Source organism: Girardinichthys multiradiatus, chromosome 17, assembly GCF_021462225.1.
Source record: "Girardinichthys multiradiatus isolate DD_20200921_A chromosome 17, DD_fGirMul_XY1, whole genome shotgun sequence".
Classification (NCBI taxonomy): Eukaryota; Metazoa; Chordata; class Actinopteri; order Cyprinodontiformes; family Goodeidae; genus Girardinichthys; species Girardinichthys multiradiatus.
Genome location: NC_061809.1, coordinates 22,624,898 through 22,642,293, shown reverse-complemented (window position 1 = coordinate 22,642,293; position 17,396 = coordinate 22,624,898). Strand labels below are relative to the sequence as shown.

Here is a 17,396-nt window from a genome sequence, read left to right as displayed (position 1 = left end):
GTTACAGACTAATTACCCCTGTAATGGGACCCCCACTCTAAATAAAATGTAAATAAAAACAAATAAATTACTGTTTGCAGAACTGATACTCTTTTTACACTGTTTTATAATGTTTTAAGAGATACCCGTCCCATTTCCTTTCAAGCAAACTTCGAGAATGGATGAAAATCATTTAAATTTTAATTTGGTCAGACGTGGGGTTAATTTGGGCTTAGGTATAAATAGTTAATAAATAAGTTTGGAAATCCATGCATTAAATAAATAAATGGGTACATATTTTTATGTTTCAACAATGTATATAATACATTGCTAAAGGTGGATATAGTTCCTTCAATTTTCTGTCATTAAAAACAGGCTATTATATGTTTTGTTTGGAAGTTGTACAATCCAATAAGTAAAAGAGGTGTTTAATTTTTACTATTGATAACAAAAACAAAAATAAAAATGTGATCATTTAATTAAAATAAATTTCACTATTTAATAATCTGTCAATAGTTACTCATATAGGCGGTTTAAAAATGAAATGTGGAAAGTTTAGCAGTAAACAGTTTGTTTTAATGTGGAAACCATTAATTACAATTTGAATCCATTGTAATTAGCAATTGTTCTCGTTTTTTTGTCTATAATCAGATATAATTATTACAATATGTCTTGAGACTTATAAATGCAGTTTTCGGGAAAGTAAAACTTTAATAAAAAAAGAAATGTGTGCAGAAATGTATTTATGTAACATATTTATCATAAAATATATCTTATTTAAATGATCACATTTGATTTTTTTGTGGGGGGAGGGTGGGGTTAATAATTTATAGTTAATGTTTTTATTTATTGGATTGTGACACTTTTGGCCCTTCATAATAAATTATTGAGTTGCCTTTAAATGAATATCCTCTGGATGGCAGCGATTCACCACGTATACAGCATTAACCATGTAACGAAGGGCATTTTAAAGAAAGGGTTGTTAAAATAATTTTATGTTGAATTTTCCTAACATGTCAAAAGAATAAAAATCTTGTGCTAGACTGTGAAAATATATCAGATATAAATAAGCATATGTTGACATACTGCGCCTGCGCACTATGAGCAGAGCAGGATCTCGAACCGTCTCTTCCTCGTCGCCAGCAGCTATTTGCACCGTAGGGTCGGGCAGACGTCGACTCACAACGTCCCCGATTTGGTTTATTTTCCGAACTGAGTACTTTTCGGTACATCATGGAGACATCAGAACCTACCAGCAACGGTGAGTTAATGAGCGTTTTGTAGCGTTTGTTTTGACCAAGTTGTTGGTTTTTCTCTCGGAGTGTGTGCGTCCGATTTCAAACATGGCGTACGCCGCTCTGAGATGGCGGTTGATTTGTTCTACGTTGCACCGCACGCCCGGGAGCTGAAGTGAGTGAATAATCGTGAATAGGCACGAACCGATACCCAACATGAAATAATCTTATATTCCTTGAATATGGGCTTTAATTAAGGTTCTCGTTAGCAGGTTTAGGTTTTAACCATATTCCAACTGCTGGTCAATGTTGCCTTCAAGGGCTTCAGCTAACATTACGGTCAGTAGTGGTTGCTACAAACAACTGACCTCTGAAGGTAGAACAACCCTTAAATGATCTGCATCCACCGGTGTCCCTCCGTTAGGTCCATTTTCAGATGATTTGTTAAGCAAACAGCTACAGATGTTTTATTCATCACACTGAGGTAGGGTTAATAGTCGTTTTTACCACGTGTCCGTGAACGCACCTAACTGGTGCAGAAGTTGGACAGACCAGACTTCTGTATTTGAGAAAAAAATGTATTCATTCAGTGTTAAAACTATTACTAGTTTTTTATTTAAAGACCTTGTTAGATTGTGGCAAGTTAAATGCGTAGACTTCAGTTATGTTTGTGACTATTTAAATAACGTTGGAAGCACATGCAATAAATAACAATATTTCATTTAGTCATTCCATCTTTTTCCCTAAATACTTACATTAATTTAGGATTCTATAATTAAAATGTGAATGTATTTTATGTTAAAATCCATTTTTTGGTATTAAACTGTCTAAAGTTAACCTTAAGCTGTGCATATTTAATGAAATATTCACACATTTATGTAATTGTATATTATTAAACTACGATGCTTCGTCTTATTTAGTAGATTTTGGCACTTTTAGCCCTCCACAGTAGCAGAGATGGATAAATGGCTTTATTTATCCACAGAGGGAAATTATGTTTTCATAGTAGCAACATTTTATATTAAGAAAATACAAAAACACTATAAAAATACCAAAACGGATCCAGTAGTATGAGACGGTACCTGTGCAAACAAGGACTGTCAAGTAGGGAGATAATATTAATAACCATCACCACTCAACCTTTATTGACCCCAAACAGCAATTAGAAGCAAATCTAAACTAGAGACCAACACTATATGAAGGAAAGAGTGTACAGCATAATCCCATGTGTCCATACTACAGTTACTAGTAATACTTTACAATGTTACAGGGTTCTTATAGAGCGTGGAAAAATATTTTTGCATATTTGTTGTCTTGATGTAACTCAAACCCAAACAGAATGTGGGTACTGCAGTGTTGAATGTCCTTTCATTTTTGGTTGTTTTAAAACTGAAAGAAACAAAAGTAACATGACAAATTTCTGACATAAATTATGTGACCCGCATCTCCTTCTTAAACGGACCAAAGAGATCAGGGCGGCTAAGAGAAGCTGCAGAGACAGGCTAAAAACCTGAGATGCTCCTCACACATAGATACTGTTCAGAAGAAGGCCCAACAGAGGTCATCTTCTACACTGCCATAATTCCTCCTGGACGCAAACTGTTTTGACCTTTACCTTCAGGTCGGCGCTACAGAGCGCTATTACAAAAACCAGTTGCCTCTGAGACAGTTTCTTTCCCCAGACTGTCTCTGTGATGAACACTTAATGGTCAGTGTCCAGATTCTCTTTTGTAAAAACACAGTTTTTATGCATATGTACTAAAAAGTCCTTCTTATATATTTCTATTTAAAATGCCTCCATTGATTTGGCGCGGCGCTGATGGTGTAGGGGTTAAGCGCGCGACCATATACAGAGGCTACAGTCCTCGAATGGCGGCTGTCCCGGGTTCGAGTCCCTGACCCGGCGACATTTACCGAATGTCTCCCCCTCTCTCTACCCCTCTTTCCTGTCTACCTACTGTCAAAAATGGAAAATAAAGGCCACTAGTGCCAAAAAAATATCTTAAAAAAAAAGAAAAAATGCCTCCGTTGAGAACAAAGTGGAACCAAATTGAAATTCTTTGTTTGTGTCACAAACTTGGCAAATCGATTCTGGTTATTTCAGTTCTTTTAGGCCATGTTTTTTAACATGGTGCCTATCACATTTCATCCCTGAACGTCGGTGTATTTTGTTGGGCTTTAATAGGATAGACCAACGCAGAGCAGTGCATGATTGTAAAGTGGAAGGACAATGAAGCGTGGTTCTCGTATAAATATAGCTGTTCTGTCCAATTTCCTTTTGTTTGAAATTAAACTCAAACATGTGACACAGAAGATAACACTTCTACATACATGTAGACTGTAACAGAACTATTTTACCATGTTTTAATCTAAATAGCTCCTACAGGTTGTGGTTTTAAAATTCTGGAAAATATTTTCCAGATCCGCCTGTCCTGCTGCCGGCCCTTCGCCTCTTCATCCCTCCCCTCCGGCTGGTGTCTGCAGCCATGTGGCACATTGTGCAGAGCGGGAACCTTCAGGAATATGGATTGGTGGAGGACTTCATCAGCACAGTCACTGACACTGTACCAGAACTGTTGAATCCAGATCAGAAAGCTCAGCTCCTCCTAGGATTGAGAGCACGGGTGAGCAAAGACAAGCAGTATAGGTCCTGCTCTGTCAGGGCAAAAATATGCATGTTATTGTAATTATGAAATATGACATTGCATAACAGCAGATATCTGGGAGTGAGTGAAGTAAAAAAATGAACTGCATATTCCTTCTTTTTTTACTGTGAGATAAAAACACTTGTTGCAGGTTGTTCTTGAATTGTGCCGGTCCGAGCAGATCACAGACACAGACTCCATCCAGATGCATCTGGAGCAGATAAAAACCCTCATCTCCACCTGGGCTGCGCAGGTTGGCTTCTTTCAAATATGATGTTTTCAACAATCTGTCCAAGCCAATCGGATCTCAGAAGTATGTCCTTTTCTGTGGTTCTAGCCTTGTTTTGCAGATGTTCAGTTTCCAGAGTCAAACTTTGTGGATCACGTTGGGTTGTTGTTGAAGGACCCAGAAGAGAAGGAGAAGTTCTTTCAGGTCTTTCATTCTCGTGTCTCATGTTAAGCGTTTCTTATCTATGTAGCCAGCAGACTAAAACCGGACCTTTTCTTCTTTAGGATGTTTTCCCCACAGACTTTGGACCTGATTATGACAACGCTCTGCAGATGCTGATGTTGGATTTCATGTCCAGACTGGAGAAGCTTTTCCCAGTACCTGACATTCAGCAGGTAGGGGAGCTAGTGTGTCTTGTGGGCATGGGCCAGTTACCAGTAAGAAGGTATACGGAGGTCTTAAAAAGTTACGATTTTAAAACTGCTCACCGTTTAAAGACACGCTGTTGAGATATCAGAGAAAGACCTGAGTTTTCGTTGGCGGTTTGAAAAACAGCTACATAGTGCTTTTGCTGCCAACTGCCAGTCAGCTGGCTGTATTACACCTTTCCATCAATTACAAGAAAGATAAATTTGTCCCTTTGTAAATGTTTCTGGAAAGCACAAATGGTCAGAGTGTGAAAACTAAAGGAAAATGGTGGCAGCAGCATCATGCTGTGGGGATGTATTTTTGCTCAAAGTCATCATACCCTGACAGTGTTATACCAGTCTATGTGACGTCCTAATTGGATTCTGTCTACTGAAAAAATGCAAATGTATGTTTTAAGTCACAAGAGAAGGCAGCTTAATGACTGGGAATCATCAGAGGTAGGACATTAAAACCACACCTAATATCGTTATGGTTGTGGGGGGACGGGTTCATCAGTGCAGGAGAAAACATCAATACTCATCCAGCAGGCAACCGAAATCAGCAGCTAGAGTGCAAATAGTCTTGTTTATTATGCCCAGATGCTGAGGAGGAATCGGACTCATTGCTGAAAGTTCGGACTGAGGTCAAACCTTTCTGAACAACCAAGTTACTATGGGGTAAGAACGCTGTCAAAAACAATGTGTATGTAAAGACGGAAATGTGTGCATATTAGTCAATAGTTGTGCATAAGTAAAATACAAAAGAGGTATTGTATATTTTCTCTATAAAAATACAAATTAAAATGTTACAGCTTCAAGAAATTACAAAAACAAAGTTCAAGTTTACAGTTGTGGTTTATTCTTCATGAATACAATATGCTATAACAGTTTGTGAATACAATTTCTTTTCTATGAGAATATGAATTTACATCGGCGACTTGGTGTCACGTGATCTCAGGCTGGTTAGTGGAGCACAGAGTTAGTCGATTCGCGTTGAGCATGCGATGTCACACTCCTCACCACCAGGAAACGTAGTGCCGGAATGGGAGGTAATTCAGTCTAAAAGGAATATTAGGAACAGAGGGGAGATCGGGAGGAAATCAAGAGTATTATAAGTAAAGCATTGTTCTTATTTTTATGAAATACAAAACTAAACCATAGAATATAGTGGGCGGAGTTATACAATGATGTACAGTAGGTGGCAGTATGCACCTCTGAATTTGTTGCAGAAGAAGAAGCAGCGGCACTAGCGCACATACACATTGTTTTTGACAGTGTCCTTACCCCATAAGTTACTCCATGCTGCTGCACACATGTTCAGTAATGAAACCGCAGCCAATCAGATCAGTGAGTGTGGTATCAGTGTGTAGGTTGGGTCAGATCACAACCAGTGCATTCTAGGAGCAAGGATGTGTTGGTGTGAGACATGCTGCCACAGCTAAAATGCATTACTTTAGAACAAGGTTTTTACGCAGTCTAGAAAAACATGGAATGTAACTTTAGTTTTTTTCCAGGCTTGAATAAATGTGGAAAAAGACCATAAGAGTATAGAAAAATATTTATCTTTCCAGATTTTGCCTATCTTTCCCTCTACCCTACTTGTTCTTCCTTCCCCCACTCTCCTTCCTTATTGACTGTCTGTTTCTTCTCTTAAAATGACCGTAAAGAACTCAGTCTCTGGAAAGTTGTCTGGAAAACTATAACATTTTCACATGAGTAACCCAGCTTAAAGTGAAACAGGCCCACAGCATCATGAATTTCATACTTTACCTAACACTGGCAATAAAGGGGCCACCAGATCTTTATTTTGAGTCTAAGATGCCTTCGCAAGACAACCAGGCCCACAGCATGACAGAACCTGCTCTATGCTTACAGTGGACATGATGGGCCTTTTGTTTTATGCCAAACACACTTAGATTGTTTGTTACTGAAAAGCTCAGTCTTCCTCTCACTGAGGCATAGTCCCAGTAAGAGTTAAGCACATTTGTTTCCTTGCATTTTTCCTTTTTTGCACTCAAACAATGAGCTGGCATCCAGATGGAGTTTAATAGCGGTTATGGAGACTAGGGGACCCCATGATGCCAGTCTGAGCTGAGCTGTAGTTCTTGAGCAGTGAACTTATTAACAGGGAGATTTATTTTTACCCCCCTCGTCACCCTGAACCTCTGTGCCTGTTGGTAAGATAAACGTTAGTCCTCATCCAACCTTCTTCACCCCTGTTCTAGTTGTCCGAAACTGTTTAATTACTAATTACTAACAGTTGATATGAGCAAGTTTAGGAAAGTCACTATTTTCTGACCTACAAAGATCATATTTTTCTTCTTGTATCTGCTTGTTAGACGGCGTCCATGCTCAGTGGCATCCCATCTGCCCTGGAGGAGTGCGCTCACTCAGCACCTGACCCCCTGCACCTGAAAACTGTGCTGCGCTACCAAACAACACTCGGACATGTTGATTTCTCTGGTGAGTCAGCTCACAACTACATTAACATATCCCTGCAAAAGCATTTATACCCCTTGATTTTTTTTATGCATTTCGTTAAATAACCACAAACTTGAATGAATTTTATTGGGATTTTATGTGATTTTATTTTATTTTTTTAACTAGGCCCTCTGCAGAACCACCCTTTGTTACAATTTCAGCTGCAGGCTTCTTTGGGGTCTGTCTCTACCATCTTTGAGGAAAAAACATTTGTTCACTCGTTGCAAAGTAACTCAAGCTCTGTCAGACTGGATGAAAAATGTCTCTATGCTTTCGTTTTCATGCACTGCCACAAATTCTCAATTGGATTTAGGTCTGGGCTTTGATTAGGCCATTCCAAGTTCTATATTTAGTCTTTCACAGACTGTCCACATATATTCGTGCTCGTGTTCTGACCTACTGCTCCATGAGTTCAACCTGTTTTCTATTAGATTCAGTATCATAATAATAAAAGTAGTAACCGGTGAGATAGGGTCATCTTCACACAGATGGAGAGTCTTCTGATTCAGAAAGCAATGTAAAATTGAGTTTTTAGGCCTTAAAGAAATGCTCTGTTTTTCCATAACATGAATTTCCAGTACAATTTCTGTCCAATCTTTGATAGTTGGGCTAATTTCCCCCAGCCAACATCTGCTCATTGCTTTTTTGCTGCAGGCAAGTTTTTTGTAGTATTTTTTTCTTTCCTTTTAAGTCCAACTGGTAGACTACCCAGGTAAAATACACTGAAATCAAATGTAATTGAAGGTCCAATATTGAGTTGATTGTAGTTACCACCTTCGTCCAGTAGGGGGACAGATTGGGATGGTCCTAAAAGATGAACAGATCTGATTTGTTTCCACATCTCCTGACTTTTGTTGTATCAGCTGCTGGGACTGCAGATGAACACCAGCTGGAGAACATGTAGAATCTGGTGCAAAGCATCTTTGAGCTTAATGTGTTCTCTACGTGTTCGTAGATAAATAAACAATATAAAAGAAAATGAAATAAGATGCTTTTATTAATACCGAGAGGTCCCGTTCGCATATAACGTTACACAGTAACAGCAGAGTGCAAGACTGTTGGAAAAAATCTGAAATGGAGATTTCTAATGTGGCCAAAAGTCTAAACATTTTGAGATGAACCTGTTTTTATTTCTGGATAGCATTGATGCTACTAGGATTGAATATTAATTGAATTTTAATAATTTGCTTGTTTTATTGGATCTATAACATACAAAGATAACTCAGAGGAAATATAGAAAGCAGTCATTGAATCACATTTAAATCTTCTAAAGGAAAAAGCTATCCCAACCAACCTTTCCCTGTTTATAAAAAAGTATGTGCCCCCTAAACCTAATAACTGATGGTGCCTCCCTTGGTGGCAACGACTGCGTTTGGGAAAACAAGCAGAGAGTCTGTGGAGAATATTTGGCCCTCTCTTCTTTGCAGAATTGATTTGTTTCAGGACTGATTCGAGTCACACCACAGTATTTCAGCCTGATTCAAGTTCAGACGTTGACTAGGCCACTCCACAACCATACATTTAGTTTTTCCTTTTTTTCGAGCTATTCAAAGGTGGATTTGCTGGTTCTTTGGATCGTTGTGCTGCATGACCCAGGTGTGCTTCAGCTTAAGGTCATTAGCTGATGGCTGGGTCTTGACCTTCAGGATTTTCTGTCAGAATGAAGAATTCATGGTTCCATCAATCGCAGCATGGCAGCCCCAGAGCATCACACTACCATCACCATGTCTGACAGCCAAAGATGTTTGTTTTTCACCAGATGTAACAGGATGCACACCTTCTAAGAAATTTTTCCATTTGTGTCGTCAGACTAAAGAACATTTTCCCAAAGTCTCGGAGATCATCATGATGTTTTTAGCAAGTAAGACGCGGGCCTTTAGGTTTTTTTGGTCAGCAGTGGTTTTTCATCTGGGAACCTTCCTATTTTTGGCCTGCTTCTTTCTTATTGTCGATTCAACACTGACCTTAACTGAGTCGAGTGAGGTCCACAGTGCTTCAGACGCCGTTCCTGATTCTCTGCGGCCATCTATATAAGCCGTTGATGCTTTCTTGGAGTACTTTTGGTAGTGTGGCCACTCCTTGGAAGATTCCCAGCTTCTCCATGTCTCTTGCTTCGGATAATGGCTCTCACTGGTTGTCTGGAGTCCCAAAGCCTTAGAAATGTCTTTGAAATGGCTCTGTAATAAATTAAGCATTTAACAATTGAGGCCAGGTTGGTTTGGATAGCTTTATTTCCTTTTTAAATAAAATCATCATTTGAAAACCCGTTTATGTATTTACTCTGGTTATCTTTGTGTGATATAAAAATTTAAGGATTCAAAAATGAAAACAGCAGAAAAATTAAGGGGGTGGAAATGTTTCACCGCTTCTCATAGCATTATGCTGCCACCACCAGGTTTTACCATGGAGATGGTGTGTTCAGAGTCGAGATCAGTGTTTATGTTCCTCAAATCACTTCCACATGACATTAAGCACAGCTTTGTTGGTCTTTCACATAAAATCCCAATTATATTCATTAGTGTGTGGTAGTAACATCAACGAAAGTGAAAAATTTCATATGGTGCGAATACTGTTGAACAGCTTTGCAATTATTTCTGTTTCAGCTAAACAATAGCATATTGTTCTACTTATTTAGGAAGTTTCTTTTGAAGCTCTTTAAAATGTATGAAATGATTACATTTTGCCACAGATGAAACTCAGACCATCCCATCCTCCTTTGGGAACTGCATCCTGTCCTCGCTGTCTCTTCCCCAGCTGGAGAAGATCGTGATCCATCCAGATGAACTGCAGATTCAGTCATCAGATTCAGACCAGATTCAGGGCTGTATGACCGTGCAGGTGGAGGGTGAAACTGTGACACTGTTGGACTACATTCAGATAGAAGAGCCGTCCAGTTTGGTGGAGTCTGACGATCATGATGACATCGACACTAATGCCGAAGAAGCGGCTGATCCAAATGAGGACTCGGATGACGCTTTAAAGCCTGCAGCTTTTCAGCCACTGAAGCAAAGCAAGAGGCGTGAGCTAAAAAGAGAAGCTTTAAAAGCAAAGAGCAATTTAAAGGCAGTCAAAAGGCTGCATAGCACATTCTCCAAAGACAAAACATGTCCTGTGTGCAACAAGACATTCCTGCGAGCTGCAGCCATGAGGCGACACCAGGAAATTCACAATGAAAACCGCGACCTGAAGTACAAGTGTGGCAGCTGCGATAAGCGGTTCAGGGACCAGTACGACATGAACCGACACACCATGCGGGTTCATGAGAAGGGAGAGATGAGTAACAGCCCTAAAGATGAAGGCCTGGGAGATCCCTGCACCTCTGAGATATCTGAAAATAAAAACTGCTCCTTGTGCGGGAAGTATTTCGCCCGGGAAGTCGACATGGAGCGACACATGAAGTCCCACTCAGAAGACCGTCCGTATAAGTGTTCCTTTTGTGATAAGAGGTTCAAGAATCTTTACGTCTTGAAGAGGCATGAGAGGGAGATTTGTAAGAGCAGGGAGCATAAAACAAGGAAAAGCACTCCAGATGCAAATACAAAGACCCTCTCAGAGGTGTCAGTGGAAGGAAAAATCTGTCCGATCTGCGGCCGGATCCTTCCCTGCAGTGCGGACATCGCAAAGCATTTACGGTCCCATTCCGAGGAGCGACCATACGTCTGCATCCCGTGTGACAAGGGCTTTAAGTACAAAGACACGTTAAAGAAGCACCAGATCATCCATGGACACGAGGGCATCCGGGAGGAGCACTGCAAGACTGTGGAGCAGATTCTGGCTGAAGCCGATTCCCGGAACCTGGTTGATCCTGATGGATTAGTTAAAACTGAAACGGACTCTAACGCACCTGTACAAACTGTGAAGAATAACCCATCTGTATCAAGGCTGAACAGAAAAAAATCCCCAAAAGTTTGTCCTGTGTGCAGCAGGGTGTTTGATAGCATAAAAACTCTGAACAGGCACATCCAGTGCCACACAGAGGATCGACCATTTCACTGCATCCATTGCAAGAAGAGATTCAAACACATGCACGGCCTGAAAAGACATCAGATTTATGCCATCTGCCATAAAAAGACCTCCCGTTTGTTATTGAAAAAGGAACAAAGAGCAGGACCCAGTCAGAGTGAGGCAAACAGTACCGACCCCCTACAGGGGCAGCAGGCCAAGATCCCTGTCTGGTGCTCTAACTGCGGCAAACACTTTGAGTATCTGGCCGCCCTGAAGGAACACCAGGAGAACGTCTGCAAAGTGGAAATAAGGGAAGTGATGAAGTGCGACTGCGGGAAAGAGTTCAAGAGTGTTACGTTGCTCAAAGTCCACCAGAGAATCCACGACCCGCTCTACTGCAAGGAGTGCGGAAAGATCCTCGGAAACGAAGCCGCCTTCGAGCGGCACAAACTGATGCACCGCCCGATGAATTGCACGATGTGTGAGAAGACCTTTACCGTCCTGAGGCACCTGAGGGAACACTATGAGAAGCAGCACAACTTCAGCGGGCCGTTCCCATGTCCACAGTGTGACAAATCCTTCGTCCAGCTGTCCTACCTCGCCATCCATCAAAGGATACACAAAGGAGAGTTCCCCTACGCTTGTAACATGTGCCCCGAGAAGTTCAGGTCATCCAACTGTCTGACTGTCCATCAGCGGAAACACACCGGTGAGAAGCCTTTCCTGTGCTGGCAATGTGGGAAATGCTACCGCTCAGCCTCAGAGCTCACGGTCCACATGGGGACCCATTCGGAGGAGAGACCATGGGCCTGCTCGCAGTGCAACATGGCCTATCGCACCAAGCTGCAGCTCAGCAACCACGTGGAGCAAGTCCACATTGGCGTCCGGTATCCATGCAAGACCTGCGGGAAGCAGTTCATGAAGGAGACGTCTTTGAAGAGGCACGAGCTCATCCACACTGGTGAGAGACCTTACCAGTGCACCGTGTGCGGGAAGACCTTCCTGACCGCCAACGAACTCAGACTCCACAACAGGTACCACACCGGAGAGCGCCCCTACAAGTGCGACGTGTGTAGCAAGGCCTTCATCCAGTCGGGCTACTTGAAGTCGCACATGCGCATCCACACAGGGGAGAAGCCGTTCAAATGCGACATCTGCGACAAAAGCTTCAGGCTGTCCTACCACATGAAGAAACACAGACGGACTCACGCTGGGAAAGCCCGGAGCTTCATCTGTGAGGATTGTGGGTTGGTATTCCTCCAGAAGAAACTGCTTTGGGAACATGCACTCACTCACGAAGTGAAACTGGAACCAACATTCGCAGCTGAAGTCGGACTGGAATTTCAGTAGTTTCACCAATGGACTGGACTCTTAATTTCTTTATGGAAGTTGGTGTTTTTTTTTTCTTTTCCATTCAGGAATACTGAGTTAATTTCTAAAAAAGGTACATGCAATTAGACAAGTCCTCAGGAAAAGGCTGCAGAAAATTTGCTTTTCTGAACTTTGGGAACATTAAAAACTTAAATAATGTCATTTGTCTTTGTTTTTATTACAGAACAAGAACAAACTGCACCAACTAAATAATATACTTAACAAATACTTACTTGGAATACTTATGCAAGGCACTGTTGTTACACTGCCTTACATAAATATTCCCACTCCTTGAATGTTACCACATTTTGTCACGTTAAATTCTGCATTTTTGAGATTTAATTTGACAGACTGAAATAAGTAGGGTTGTCAAAGTCAATATTTTGGTATTATTGATACAAAAAAAAAACCAAATTATTCAAAGATGCTCATTTGCGTCAAAATTGATACAAACGGACCCATTCGTATTTGCCCAAATTGTGGCATTTCTTCCAGCAGCAGCGCTGCAATAACAGAGACACTCAGCCCCTCCCGTCCCTGGCATCACCTGACCAAAACAATGAGCTGCTGCTGGGAGTTTCAAACTCTGCTTACATGGCGAGTAAATTCAGACAAAAACCGTTTACGCTAACCTCTTTACCCAACAGGGCAAACGCAAAGCAGTGTTTGGAGGAACTTTCCCTGAGGCAGACGGACAGGAAAAAACTAAATGCTAAAGGATGCCGCATGCTAGCTGCACTAACCATCGAGCTAACACTACGCCCCCCGATTATTGAAAGCAACTGAAAAAGGTCACTAAAGGTCCTGTTTCTGCAACAGTAAAGTAGTAAACCTCCCAGATAACGTAGTCTAACGCTATCTGCTTAAATATTAGCTTCACGGACACAGAAAGCTGAATGACCGAATTCTGGTCTGAGCTCCCCCTCCGAGGTGTGAAGTTCCGAACCATGCAATATTATTTTTCTTGGTATCGAGTATGAAATTTCAGTATTGTGATAACGCTACAAGTATGGTTAGGTGAAAGAAAATCGTAGTTTTAACATGTTTTACACAGAAAAAACACTACGTGTGGTTTCCTTATACATCTGCATGCAGTTCCCCTGAGTCGGTACTTTGTAGAACAACCTTTCCCTGAAATTACTGCAACAAATATAGAGCTGAACAATATAGACAATCACCATCACAATGTCTCAATCACAAAGGAGTGCTTGTCTGCAGTATTTCACATGCCATGCATTAAAACTCTGCTTCCAGTAATATGTTTGGCCACTTGGGTGGACTTTTATTGTGCCCAAATTTCCTCATTCTTTGCAACAATAATTTAAGCTCAGTTAGATTTTATGGACGCCTTATTTGAACATCAGTTTTCAAGCCTTGTAGCCGATTCTCAGATGGATTTAGGTCTGGGCTTTGATTAGGCCAAAAATCATGAAGAAGCACAATGTTGAAATTTGCTTCCAGTTTTGGGGGTGTGACAAATAGCTACTGCGTTTTCAGCAACGGATCAAGATGCATCTACTACACCTGGACTCGTCACGTAAGGGGTGGAGTACGGTTTAACACTGCTACCCTTACTTCATATGTAAAAATACATTTTTAACCAGAACCGCAGTCCAACCTGATTTAAAAGCTGGCTGGAATTGGTAAAAAGTAGAAAAAGACCAAATACTACGGATAAATTACACAATTGTGCACTTTACTAATTAGGAGACTTTGTAAGGCAGTTGGGTGTATCAGAGTAAAGGGGGCTGAAGGCAAAACGCACAGCACAAGGTTTTGCTGCTAAAATAATTGGATATAATCTACCTGTAGTTGTCTTCTTCAGCCACTAGATGGCAGTAACATGCTGCTGATCATTGTCAGTGGCTTGTGGCGAAGCATCCTGATACATAAATAATCCAGAGCGCCTGCTTCACTTGAAACCTTAATACCAATTCTCAGTAAGCCGTGAAGGTACTGCCTATAAAGACGTTTGTTCTGCAGGCAGTCTTGTTTGTTTATGCAGCTTCTGCTTTTATGCAACATCAGTTTCACAACTGTTTGTGCAGGCCCAGTCACAGAGCCAATATTTATCCTGCTTCTATTCCTCACAGTCCTTTTTCACCTGACCGTTGACGTGGCCTGAGTGACGGTCGAAACCGCAACAGCTGCATCATCCCCTCGGTTTTTAAGAGAAAAAAGCTCCTGTCTCAGAGAAAAATCAAGCAGGAGCCTCTCCAGAGTGTTGGGAGCAGATCACTTTTTAACCCAAAGCATATTGATTTATATGGGGTTCTAATTGCTTCAGTGTGTCCTGGATTATTCCCTCCAGTAATTGAGGCCTGGCGGCGTTCTCTTTCCTAGACATTGTCTCGGCAGTGCCAGATGGTGAAAAGCGAGGCCCGCTCTGCAGGCCACCCCTCACAGCCATTGCTCCTGTATTGGGTTCACTTAGCCTCACAGACAGCCTTCTTCCCTGCCTGCTTAGAGGTGTCACTTACAGGCCACCGTCCAGATCTGTATGCAGGATGAGGCAGCAGATTTCCAGCAAAGCTGAACCCTGAATCTGTGCATTGTTTGACATGTTGGCTCTCATCTCGGATTAGCTGCTGCGGCCACATTAAGCCAGTAATTACTGGGGATAATATTGTTCTTTCATCTGTTTGTTTTGTGTTTTTGTTTCTGAGTCAGTGGAAGTTTCCTGGAATTGCACATAGAGGGGAATGCCTGCATGCTAAAACAGGCTTATACAGGTCTCTGTATGGGGTAGACTCGTTAAATCAACACTCAGGAAGGAGGGGAACCTAGGTGTGTCCCCTTGTGTTTCACGTGCCCTTCATATGGCCTAAATTGTGATGCTATAATGTAGCATTTCTGACTCTGTAAGGTTTATATTTTATCAAAAGCTTTGTGAGATGATCATCTGTGCATCACAGAGAAGAATTAATGAGGATAAAGTTAAATCTCACATTAAAAAGTCCACACAAGATGTCACTTCTTAGCATCAGTGAAGAAAATCTTCCTATCGACTGCTAAAAGCTCACAGTGCCACCAGGAAAGTATTCACACCCATTCCCCCTTTTTCATTTTTCCTTAGCTGTCTTCAAGAGTGGCACACCTGTTTTGGGATGTTTTTTTTTTGTTTTTTTTTCTCTCTGTAAGTTCAATCAGGGTGTATGGGCATCATTTGTTGACAGTCATTAGGTCTTCTTTAAGTCCAGACTTTGAGTGGGCTATTCAAAAATATTTGTAAAAGTGCATTTGGTTTATCTTGTTTCATCCCTACAAAACAACAAAATCAGAATATGTTACACGCAAAAAATATAGCTAGTTTAAAGCAATAAGCTGAACCTTTATGCCCACTGGACAGCTTTAGTTCAGAATCATCTTTATTGCCAAGTTTGTACAGACAAACAAGCAATCCGGTACACTTTGCTCTCAAAAATAAAGAATATCTTTTTGATCGTACATATATACACAATTGACTTACAATAGAATATAATGTGAAATCAGTCCAAGTGTTGTTCTGGGACTCTGACTGTCTAGTGTTCATCAGAGAAACAGACTGGGGGAAGAAACTGTCCCTGTGGCGGCTGGTTTTAGCAGACAGTGCTCTGTAGCGCTGACCTGAAGGTGAAGTTTATGTGCAGGGTGTGTGGGGTCTGCAGAGATTTTAGCTGCCCCTTTCCTGACCCTAGACCTGTATAAGTCCTGGATAGAGGGAAGGTCAGTCCTGATTATTCTCTCTGCATTCCTGATTATTCGTTGCAGTCTGGACCTGTCCTGTTTTGTGGATGAGCCAAACCACACTGAGATGGATGAAGACAGGACAGACTGAATGATGGCAGTGTAGAAGATGACCAGCAGGTCCTGTGGAAGGTTGTACTTCTTGAGTTGCCTCAGGAAGTACAGTCTCTGCTGGGCCTTCTTCCGAACATCGTCTGTTTGTGAGGACCATCTCAGGTTTTGAGAAATGGTGGTTCCTTGGAACCGGAAATGGTCCACAGCAGACACAGTGTTGTTGAAGATGTTGTTGAGGATGGTGAGGGGGGATGTGTGGGAGGGGTGTTCTCCAAAAATCCACCATCATCTCCATAGTCTTGAGTGGGTTAAGTTCCAGGTGGTTCTGACCACACCAGCGTACCAGCCGATCCACCTCCTGTCTGAATGCAGACTGATCACTGTCCTGGATCAGTCCAATAACAGTGGTGTCATCTGCAAGCTTCAGGAGTTTCACAGACTGGTCTGCTGAAGTGCAGTCATTTGTGTAGAGGGCGAAGAGGAGTGGGGAGAGAAAACACCCCTGAGGGACGCCGGTGCTGATGGTTCTTGTGTGGGAGAAGATGCCCCCCAGCCTCACCTGTTGCTGCCGGTGTTTCAGGAAGCTGGTGATCCACTTACAGGTGGAGGCCGGGACTTTGAGCTGGATGAGCTTCTGGTGGAGGATGTTTGGGTTGATAGTGCTGAAGGCTGAGTTGAAATCTACAGACAGGATCCTGGCGTACGTCCCTGGATGGTCGAGGTGTTGCAGGATGAAGTGTAGTCCCATGTTTACTGCATCATCTGCCAACCTGTTTGCCCAGTAGGCACACTGCAGAGGGTCCAGCAGGGGGCCTGTGATGTCCTTCAGGTGCTTCAACACCAATAGCACAAAGGATTTCATGACCACAGACGTCAGGGCTACAGGCCTGTAGTCATTTCATCCTGTAATGGTGGGTTTCTTTGGTACTGGGATGATGGTGGACCATTTGAAGCAGGAGGGAACCTCACACAACTACAGTGACTTGTTGAAGAGTTCAGTGAAGATGGGTGCCAGGTGGTCGGCGTGTGAACTGCTGCTTTTCATACCTGCAGTAGAAGCTACTTAACTGATTTGCCAGGCGAGGATTCTGCTCAGGTCTCCTGTAGGCAGTCAGGTTTTTCAAACCATTCCAAACAGCAGACGTGTCTTCATGTGAGAAGCTTTTCTTTAGCTTCTCTTCACTGCTTTGATATCCTTGGTCAGGTTGTTCCTGGCCTGCCTACGCAGGGCCCGGCCTCCACTGTTGTGAGCCTCTTCCTTATCCCTGTGCAGCTGCCGCAGATGAGAAGTGCAGAAGGTCTTGGTCTGCACACACACGTCCTC

At 42.1% G+C, this 17,396-nt stretch overlaps 1 protein-coding gene across 1 annotated transcript; it reads left to right on the top strand.

The window, feature by feature from the left end:
* Positions 1-1,090: 1,090 nt before the first annotated feature.
* Positions 1,091-12,454, top strand: LOC124883411 (zinc finger protein 11-like). Its single transcript, XM_047390536.1, has 7 exons — positions 1,091-1,240; positions 3,636-3,838; positions 4,011-4,112; positions 4,197-4,292; positions 4,373-4,483; positions 6,835-6,958; positions 9,666-12,454. The coding sequence occupies exons 1-7, from the start codon at positions 1,213-1,215 to the stop codon at positions 12,269-12,271; spliced, it is 3,270 nt and encodes a 1,089-aa protein (XP_047246492.1). The 5' UTR covers positions 1,091-1,212; the 3' UTR covers positions 12,272-12,454.
* The last annotated feature ends 4,942 nt before the right edge of the window (positions 12,455-17,396 follow it).

Bases quoted from the DNA above. Each gene is read 5' to 3' on its own strand.
- LOC124883411 (XM_047390536.1), top strand. From the start codon at position 1,213: ATGGAGACATCAGAACCTACCAGCAACG. The intron at 1,241-3,635 runs GTGAGTTAATGA...AATATTTTCCAG, and splicing joins ATCAGAACCTACCAGCAACG to ATCCGCCTGTCCTGCTGCCG. The intron at 6,959-9,665 runs GTGAGTCAGCTC...ATTTTGCCACAG, and splicing joins CGGACATGTTGATTTCTCTG to ATGAAACTCAGACCATCCCA.